At 57.1% G+C, this 9,195-nt stretch overlaps 1 protein-coding gene across 1 annotated transcript; it reads left to right on the top strand.

Moving 5' to 3' along the window:
- Nucleotides 1-4,280: 4,280 nt before the first annotated feature.
- Nucleotides 4,281-8,280, top strand: LOC125118599 (uncharacterized protein CXorf49 homolog). Its single transcript, XM_047765272.1, has 6 exons — nucleotides 4,281-5,699; nucleotides 6,296-6,452; nucleotides 7,015-7,091; nucleotides 7,346-7,391; nucleotides 7,981-8,022; nucleotides 8,127-8,280. The coding sequence occupies exons 1-5, from the start codon at nucleotides 4,401-4,403 to the stop codon at nucleotides 8,019-8,021; spliced, it is 1,620 nt and encodes a 539-aa protein (XP_047621228.1). The 5' UTR covers nucleotides 4,281-4,400; the 3' UTR covers nucleotide 8,022; nucleotides 8,127-8,280.
- The last annotated feature ends 915 nt before the right edge of the window (nucleotides 8,281-9,195 follow it).

Raw genomic sequence — 9,195 nt, 5'->3', positions numbered from 1 at the left:
GAAATTTTGGCTATAATTCTTCAAATATTTCTCTGGCCTTTCTTCTTTCTTCTGGAACCCCTATGATGCAAATGTTGGTACGTTTATGTTGCCAAAGGTGTCTTTAGACTCTCCTCAGTTTTTTTCGTTCTTTTTCTTTATTCTCTTCGGTGGCAGTGATTTCCACCACTCTGTCTTCCACTTCACTTCTATTCTTCTGCCTCCATTAACCTGCTTTTGGTTCCTTTTAGAGTATTGTGCTATCATCTTAGCCTTTAAATGCTCTGGCTCTTTGTTGAAATTTCCTTTAAGTTCTCAATCTGGATCCCATTATTTTCTTGGATCATCTACAATTATCACTCTGAATTTTTTTTTCTGCTTTTTTAGGGCCACACCTGCAGCATATGGAGTTCCAAGGCTAGGGGTGGAATCGGAGCTGTAGCCACTCTCTTGCTTGGCCACTCTAGGGATCTCTTCCGAAAGCCCCAGTGGCAGGGGGCTTCTCACTAACTGTTGGTAACAGACTCTGTAGCTGCAGGAGGTGTGTTTCTGGTGGTCCCTTCCTCAACCTGGCTGCTGGTAGGGGTGCTCTCTGTAGCCCACTGAGGGTCGAATTTGGATTAATGGGCTCCCACTTTTGCCTGGGTGTGGAACGAGTGCCACAGACATGGGTTTTTGCAGGGCTGCTGGTAGGGGCCCTGTAGCTTGTGCTTTTCTCCAACCAGGCATCCCACAGCTCCAGCAGGGAGCATGCACGGGAGGCCCTCTCTTGGCCTTTTTTTGGTGCAGATTGGGTTGCCACAAGTGCGAGCCCCCTGCAGGAGCTTATGCTTTCTTGGTCAGACTGTTTACAGCTCCATGGGGAACAGGTGCTGACTGTCCTCTTGGCTCTTTTGGAACTGGCCCACCAGTGGGAGCCCCTGCAGAGCCACTGAGTGGCGCCATGGTGCTTGTGTTTTCCCTGGTCAGGCTTCAGGGTAATGTGCATCGTCCAGCCACTCTTCTGGAGCAGGTCAGGTGCCGCTAGCACAGGAGCCACTGGCGGGGTCAGAAGTTGTGTTATTCCCCAGGCAGTTATTCCACCTGCTCCAAGGACTCTGCAGACTAAGGGTGGGGCTCTGCTTTCCAGCTGTGGTTCCCCATGCTGAAGCAGGTGGGTGTCTGCAGCTCGAGAAGAAGTGTGCATGTGCAGGGAACAAGGCTGTAGTGGTGGATCCCATCCTTCCTTCCAGCACCCAAACAATGGTGTCTAGCCTCTAGGCCTGACTGGGTTGCCTCTGCTTACACGCCCTTAATTGTGGTTTCCCTATACTTTACTCTCTTGATTGTCTTGCACAGCCAACCCTGCTTTTTTCCCAGTAGCCAGCCCAGCCCTCTCTTCGAGTGATCTCTAAGGCCAGAGTTTTAGTTCCCGAGACCTGCTGGCACCTGCATATGGTTGCCCATAGCACTGATCATTTGTGGAGGACAGTTTTGTTTTAACTGCTCTACGTGATTGCTGTGTTCGTCTCCATTACGCTAAAGTTCCTCCTCTGACCCGGCTGATCTCACTGATGGGGGAATCTCCCCAGGGGCAGGAGCTTTTCTACTTCCAGCTCCCTCTAGGGGAACAGGTCAACTCGTTTCCTTGCATCTTTTTTTCTTTCTTTCGTTCTATCTGGTTTCATGAAGTTTTTCTTGCTCTATCATAATCCTTATAGAGGATTATGAAACTCTCCTTGTCAGTTTTTAGCAAATTTTCTGTGTGAATATTTCCACATTATGTAGATGCATTTTTCAGTGTATTTGTAGGAGTAGTTGAACCTCATGTTCTACTACTTCACCATATTCCCTCCATCAGGGCATTTTTTTTTTTGTCTTTTGTCTTTTTGTTGTTGTTGTTGTTGTTGTTGTTGTTGTTGTTGTTGTTGCTATTTCTTGGGCCACTCCCGCGGCATATGGAGGTTCCCAGGCTAGGGGTTGAATCGGAGCTGTAGCCACCGGCCTACGCCAGAGCCACAGCAACGCGGGATCCGAGCCGCGTCTGCGACCTACACCACAGCTCACGGCAACACCGGATCGTTAACCCACTGAGCAAGGGCAGGGACCGAACCCGCAACCTCATGGTTCCTAGTCGGATTCGTTAACCACTGCGCCACGAGGGGAACTCCCAGGGCATTTTTTTTTTAATTTATTTTGATTGTGGCAAAAAACACACAGCATGAAACACAGCTTATTAACATTTTTTTTTAGTGTACAGTTTTGTTAACTATAAGAACATTGTCTAAATTAGATCTCTGGAATTTTATAAACCTGTATGACAGAAACTCTATACTCATTGAACAACAACTGTCTATGTCCTCCTCCCACAAGCCCTTGACAACCAGATACAACTTCTTGTTTCTAAGAGTATGACTACTTTATACCACATATAATTGAAATCATGCAGTATTTGTCTGTTGTGACTGGCTTACTTCACTTAGCATAATATCCTGAAAGTTCATCTACTCTAGCATACAGCAAGATTTCCTTCTTTTTAAAGGCTATACAATATTCTGTTTATATATACATGTGTTATATACATATATAAGCATATTATATGTATCACCTTTTATCCATTCATCTGTTGATAGATATTTAGGTTGTTTTCACCTCTTGGCTATTGTGAATAATGGTGTGATGAATATGGGAGTGCAATAATCTATTCAAGATCACCTCAGGAGGGAGAGGTGACTGAAGACAGAGGAGTGTGAATGGGAAGGGCAGGAAGGTATGGAGGGAATGGAGGGCTGTTGGAGTAGGGGTTGGGTTAGCAGACAAGGGAAATTCTAACACCCAAGGACCTTATAGAAACCAAGGGATGTTTCTCACTCCCCAGATATGAGCACTGCTCAGCTCAGGGAAGCTAGGAAACACCAGCAGGAGGAAAAATTGAGAGACACCTGGTGGTCCACACCCACCGCCACCACCACTGGTGTGCATTGGTAGTGTGCCCTTCAGACCATGAACACATACGTGTGCATACACCCATATGATTTCTCCAATATTAGGTAAGATCAACGGGCATGTGAGTGTGTGTTTTAATACACAAATGTGTATCCAACTCTAGCCTTCTCCAACTTGCAGTATACAGTCAGGAGGAGGGTTCTGAAATCTGTGAACAGGGTCTGATGCATTCCTTTGCACCGCCAGGCTTTACTCCACAGGGCGCTCACACCACGTGGCATTCATCCGACTCCTTACTGAGGGGAACCTGGAGTGTTCCCAGTTTTCTCCATCAGCAAAATCCTTGTGCGTGTGTCCTTGTACACACGGGGACCATCGTGCCTCTCCAGAAGATGGACCAGACAGAGAGAATAAGCGTCTCGTTCGGTTTAAGATCTTCGGCTCCAAGCCAAGACTCTGGAGCCAGACTGCCCAGTTTCAATCCTGCCACCGATCCCGACGAGCCCAGGGACCTTGGGCCAGTGGCTGAACCTCTCAGCACCTGTTTCCTCAGCTCTAAGAGGCCCGCAATTGCTGGCAACATGGTCCTAGGAAGGTCGTGAGGGCGCATCACTAGTTAGGCACTCTTAGAAGAGTGCCAGCCCCATACTCCGTGCTGTATAAGTTGCTTTTCATGGATTCTGCCAAATTAGCCTCCCCAGTGGCTCCTTTGCACCACCGCCACAGGGCTTTGCTCCTAACCTCCCCCACCCTCAGAGCAGTTGAGCTCTTCGAAGGTTGCAAAGCTGTGTGTGAAAACCACTTCGTGGTTTTAGTTCGTATCTCCAGGATCGGTGATGGTGAGCATCTTCTGGAGTGTCTACTGGCCACTGCTATTCCTTCTTCTTTGAATTACCTCCGAGTTCAGGGCTGGGGGCTGAGAGAGCAGAACCAAGCCCAGCCTGTTCCCCAAGCCCAGGCCCACCATCCTGAAGTTTCATTCTCACCACCCAGGAAACCAAACGCCCCTCGGCCCACCCCCTTTATAGATGGGAAACGGTGGCTCGCTCAGACTCGGGGCTGAGACTCTAATTGGAAAGGGGAGGCGGGACAGGAGAAGGTAGGAGGAGGGGCCTGAAAGCAGCACTGTCACCTTGAGGTCACCTGCTCCCATCCACAGCCAGCTGGCCAACTGCACAGAGCCCCCCCGGCACCCGCCTGGCAGCAAACCAGAGGCCCTCGACCCCATTGGTTGGGCCTCGAGGGGCGGGCCAACAGGGCGCGCGCTGGTTGGCTAGGTCCGGACCAATGAGGAGGCCCCGAGACCGGCGTCCTCGAAGGCGCGAAGAGAAGCCGGGCGTCTTTTGAGGCGAGCGCGGGTGACGCCTGTGGTGGCTGAAGCCTCCCGTGGCTGAAGATCCCGACCGCGACCGTTACCCCGACCGCGACGCGACGCGGCGGTGACTGCTCCGGGGCGACCGATCATCGCCCCGAAACCGGGGCCGCCTAAGTCCGACATGAGCTCCCCGGATGAGGTGTCTGTTTGGGGAGCGGGTTTCGGCCCGGAGGGTGGGGAGCCGGCTGGCGTCCGCCCCGCGGGCCCCGGAGCCCAGCGGGGACCAGGCCCAGGCCCCGACGCGGGGCCACCACAGAGCGGCGAGGGCGAGGGCGGGGGCGGCTTCCGGGACCCCAAGGGCTTCGAGTCAGAGACGGAGGAGCTGGAGGCGGGAGGGCTGGTGCTCTGGGGCCGCGAAGGCCGACCTGGCTCCCCGGCCGACGACAAGGGCGTCGCCCTGGATCTGGCCAACGAGTCTGCGGCGGCCATCCTGCGGCAGCTGGCCGACCTGGACGTGCTGGGCGTCCGCAGATCCCCGTCCCCCGAGAGCTGCGCCCCCGCCGCCGCCGCCGAAGTGTCAGCGGTGTGGGCCGGCCTCGAGGCGGGTGCCGGCAGTGGAGGCGCGTCCGCCCAGGGCTGTGGAGAAGCGCAGCAGGCTCTGGCCCGCTGTCTCCACCTCGGTGGGCCCGAGGCGGGCTGGGCCTGGCCGAACCGGAAGAGAGGCACTAAGAGTAGGTTGCCCTTGGCTGCCAGTCGCCAGCGGCCCCCCGCGGAAGGCCCGGTCGGGCTGCCTTCCGACCCCGAGTCCTCCGACGAGTTCGGTGAGATACAGCTGATGAGGGTGAGCATTTACCCCAGGGGAGGAGGCCAGGCCCAGCCCTGCAGCCCCGAGGCTCCCGGGTTCACACTCCCGCACTTCCAAGTCAGGGAGAATTTCCTCCACGTGCCAGGCGCTTTCCTGGCCCCTGCTCTGCGAGGGTTCACTTCGGTTGTGGAAAGGCAGGGCGTTGGAGAGCCGGACATCTCTTCCCCTAAGAAAATGCAAAGCATCCTCTGGGGGAAGGAGGGAAGCAGGCCCAGCTACCCGGGGGCTGCTGTGGCTGCGGCTGCGGTGGCGGCGGCGGCTGCGGCGGCGGCGGCTGCTGCTGCGGGCGGCCTGCCCAGGGCCACTCCTAGGAAGAAGGGGGCCCAGGAGAAGAAATCCCTCGGGGGAGCCTCCGCCCTCGCCCTGGGGAGAACCTTCCCTCCCTGGGGGCAGCGAGTCTCGGCAGCTCCCCTGGAACCGGCCACCTTCCCCCCGATCGCTGGTGTTCCGCTGCTTGGGAGGTCCAGGAAGTATTCCTTGGTCCCTTCGGGAACCAAGCAGTCCAAGCACGCGGGCGCTGGGAAGAAACCCGCCGCCAGGAGGGCAAGGGAGTCCGAGCTGGTGGTGGCTGGAGAAGATAACGACCCAGACGGAGACCAGGTCCCAAGGGGCCAAGTGAGTAGGCCATGCTCCGACCCTGCCCCGACCCTCCCCGCCGCCCCCAGGCCGCTCTTCCTCTTTCCCTCTGCTCCCTCTGTCTATCCCTCGGGGGTCTTCAGCGGGCACCCCTGGGTCATTGGGTCATTAGGATGCCAGATGGGGGTCGTCCGACTAGGGACACACATGAAGGGAGCACTTTGAGTGAGCAGGGCACGGCTCTGCACCCTGGGCCCATGTCCCACCTCCTGCCCCAGGCAGGGGCTGGGATGGAAGAAGGAGGGGCTCGGAGCTGAACTGGATCTGGGGACACCTTCAGCATTTGGCCTGCAAAGCTTCAGTGTTTGGACTCAAGGGCCTCCTGATTCCTGCTTCCTAGCTGTTCCCCAAGCCTTCCTGGAGGGGGCGTGGGCCTTCTCAGTGCCCCACACTTGTCCCCAGCTCAGCCCTGCCTGCCGGCCTGGGGCTGACTGAGGGAGAAGGTGCGAATGGGATCAGCCTCTCTCCATTCCCTGCCTCAGCCCAGCCCCGAAACACACGTGCCCACACAGGCACACAGAGCCATGGACACGCAGGCCCCCTCAGTCCAAATGGGTGAGAGAGTTTTGTTTCAGCTTCCAACACACAGGCCAGGGCCATCTTGTCCGTACCTGCATCATGGGTATCCCAGCAGCGGCGACCTCAGCACCAGAGCCCCCCACGTTCCAGGAGACTCAGAGCCCTCGGCCCTGAACCAGGTAGCCGTCATGGCCAGAGGGCCTGCACCCTCAGGTGAGTCTGGTGGGTGTGAAACGCTGGGAAGGGAGAGGAGAGGAGGAGAGAGACCTCGGCTCTGTCTCCGCTGGGAGCTCAGCCTTGCCCCCAGTCCGCTTCTCCCACAGGAGACAGGGCTTCGACAGGGCTGGCCTTGAGCCACATCATCCTCTGGGTGGGGTTTGCACCGCAAGGGGGGCTGGTGGCAGTGCCCCAAACAGCTGCTTGCAGCAGAATGGTCTTTTCTGTTCAGTCCCTTTCGCCCACAGCGCTCTCCCAGGTGCTGGCGGTGGCCGCAGCTCCGGAAGGGTTGGACCCAGGGCCACTGTCTTTAGACACCACGGTCTGGTCGGGGCGGGGGTGGGGGTTGGGTGGGGGGAAGAAACAGCTGCCCCTGGGGAACAGGGGAGCGGGCAAGCCCAGGGGGAAGGTTGGAGCTGCCGGGCAGAGCAGGGGCAGCTTGTTGCCCCCAGAGGGTGGTGCTGCCTCACCTCCCCTTAGGCCCCGCTGGACCCTTCCCTCCCCCCGCCGCCCCCACTGGGAGCCTGGCAAGCTGGATTGTGTGTCCTTTCCCTCTCAGGTGACCTGGAACCCCTTGACCATCCCCCAAGACATGAAAGGCAGCAGCAGCCGCCAGGGGCACAGGGCTGTCCTCGGGTAATGCCAGAGGGCTCCTGGAAATGCAGGCCCCAACTAGATGGTGGGATCTGGGTCCGGGTTACACGGACATATGTGGGGACCCCTCCCCGCTCCCATCCACATCCCAGGGAGCGGCGTGCCCCCTTTCCACGGAGGAGCTCTTGCCGGTCTAGCCGCCTGGCCTTGGGATGTAGGGTCCGAGGGGCAGGGGAAGGAGTGAGGAGGCCAGAGTGTACTAATCCTTTCTCTTCCTCTGGTGTCTGTGGGCCTAGTGCCTCCTGCTACAGAGAGAAATCGACGACCTGAAGGAGCAGCTTGGTATGAGGAACCAGGGACAGAGGGCGGTGTCCTAGTGCAGAACCTGGGTGGGGCGGTGGGGTGGGGGTGGGCCGCAGGTGCAGGCGGCCCTGCAGAGACCAACATTCCTGGGGGGAGGAGAACCTAGAGGCCTGGCCCTGGAGCCCGCTGTGCATGTACAACTAGGTATGTGTGCAAAGAGCAGGGGCGGGGGGGGGGGGGGGGAGAACTGCAAGGACACTTTGCAAACCAGAGTAAGTCCTGGAGAACAACTTCTGTTAGGATGTTGAGAGATGCCCCGTTGATTTTTCCCTGTGGCTGCTGCTCGGTATGGCCTCTAAGGTTCTTCCTTGACTGTTTGTGTGTGTGACAAGTTCTGAGTGGTTCTGGCATGCCCCAAAGGTTGAGAGCTGCTGGCACATTTTGTTTCCCTTTAGGAAACATTTCCACATGTCATTCGGGTGGTGGGGGAGTGCTCAGGCCCAGGGCTCTTTGCATCAGGACTAGAGGGGGTTTCAGATTGCAGGGCTAGGAAGTTGCCCACGGGGACCTGGGTGGGCTTCTCCATCCGTATGTCTGGAGCGCCTGCTTATGCCTCTCCCCATTGCAGCCGCCATGCGGTACCTGGCTGACATGTTCCAGACCCTTTGAAGTGAGTGTTACACACACCATACCCCTTCCCACAGCCCTGGCTGTGGAGCGGGACTGTGGGCCGGCCCTGGCTTGAGGCTCTTCCCTGACTCTGCTGTTTCACAGGTTGAGCCCTGCATCTTCATGCAAGAGGAGCGGCTGGTGCCTTTGGGGCCCGGGAGGTGCTGTGGCCAAGCTCGGTCCCTCTTGTTCTGCCTCAGCCAGAGCTTCCTCTCCCTCTTGTTTTGCCCCTCCCCTGCCTCAGTGTCATGGCAGTTTCAAATTAAAGTCGTTTCAGTTAAGGTACATCTCGTAGCCTGTCCTCTCTTGGGGCTGGGGTGGGTGGGGCGGGGAGAAGTCGTGGGTCGTGGAAGACCGGGGGCTGCTCCATGGCAGAGCCTTTTCCAGAACTGTCCCCTCTGGCATCCTGTGGTGCGCCTTCTCCCTGTGGGGAGTCCAGGGCAACCTTTGCCACCATCCCTGCAACCTGGCCCGCTGCGTGCCCCGGGTCTGAGTTCTGTGTGGGGCTCTGCCTGGCCACGTCGGCGCAGTCGTCCCTTTCCCTTGCAGGCCCTCTTCCGGTTCTCTCCAAACCCCTCCCCCTTTGGGGGTCTGTTGGTTCCCATTCATCGCTGCCATCCATCCTCCCCATCAGCAGGAATGCACGGCCCCCTTCCAGAGCGCCAATCGCCCCACCTTCCCTCCCTGGGATCACTGTCCTGCTGCCCCCATCCACCCTGCTTTGCTCTGAGCACCTTTGATCCCTCCCCTGGGTCGGCAGCCTTCCCTGAAGGTGTACTTCAACAGGTGTTAACAGGCACAGTTGAGCTGTTTCCCCTTCCCAGATTCTATCCTCCCTTTGGAATCTCTGCCTCCCTGTGGTGCCACATTGTGCTCAGATAGCTCCCCTAGGAACCTGCTCATTGTTCTCCTCTCCTCTTTAGCCCTCACTTTTGACATTTGGTTATCAGTCCTGTCACTTCTCCCTCTTCTTGTTCAGCAGAGGGTTGGATGTATAAATCAGGGCCCAGTGGGTTTCAGGGCAAGATGAAAGGTATAGGGAACATGGGAGAAAACTGCAGGTTATCTCTGGCCTGGAAGCCAGGGAAAGGTATCTGTGTGGTGCCAACCTGTAGCAGACTGCTCCCTGGCTGTTAGCCATGAATGTTCCAGCCACTGAAGCTTTCCCATCCTC

This window comes from Phacochoerus africanus, chromosome X (genome assembly GCF_016906955.1).
Source record: "Phacochoerus africanus isolate WHEZ1 chromosome X, ROS_Pafr_v1, whole genome shotgun sequence".
Lineage (NCBI taxonomy): Eukaryota > Metazoa > Chordata > Mammalia > Artiodactyla > Suidae > Phacochoerus > Phacochoerus africanus.
The sequence above is the reverse complement of the archived record's forward strand: the minus strand, read 5'-3'. Positions and strand labels throughout refer to the sequence as shown.

Bases quoted from the DNA above. Each gene is read 5' to 3' on its own strand.
- LOC125118599 (XM_047765272.1), top strand. From the start codon at position 4,401: ATGAGCTCCCCGGATGAGGTGTCTGTTTGGGGAGCGGGTTTCGGCCCG. The intron at 6,453-7,014 runs GTGAGTCTGGTG...TTTCCCTCTCAG, and splicing joins CAGAGGGCCTGCACCCTCAG to GTGACCTGGAACCCCTTGAC. The intron at 7,092-7,345 runs GTAATGCCAGAG...CTGTGGGCCTAG, and splicing joins GGGCACAGGGCTGTCCTCGG to TGCCTCCTGCTACAGAGAGA.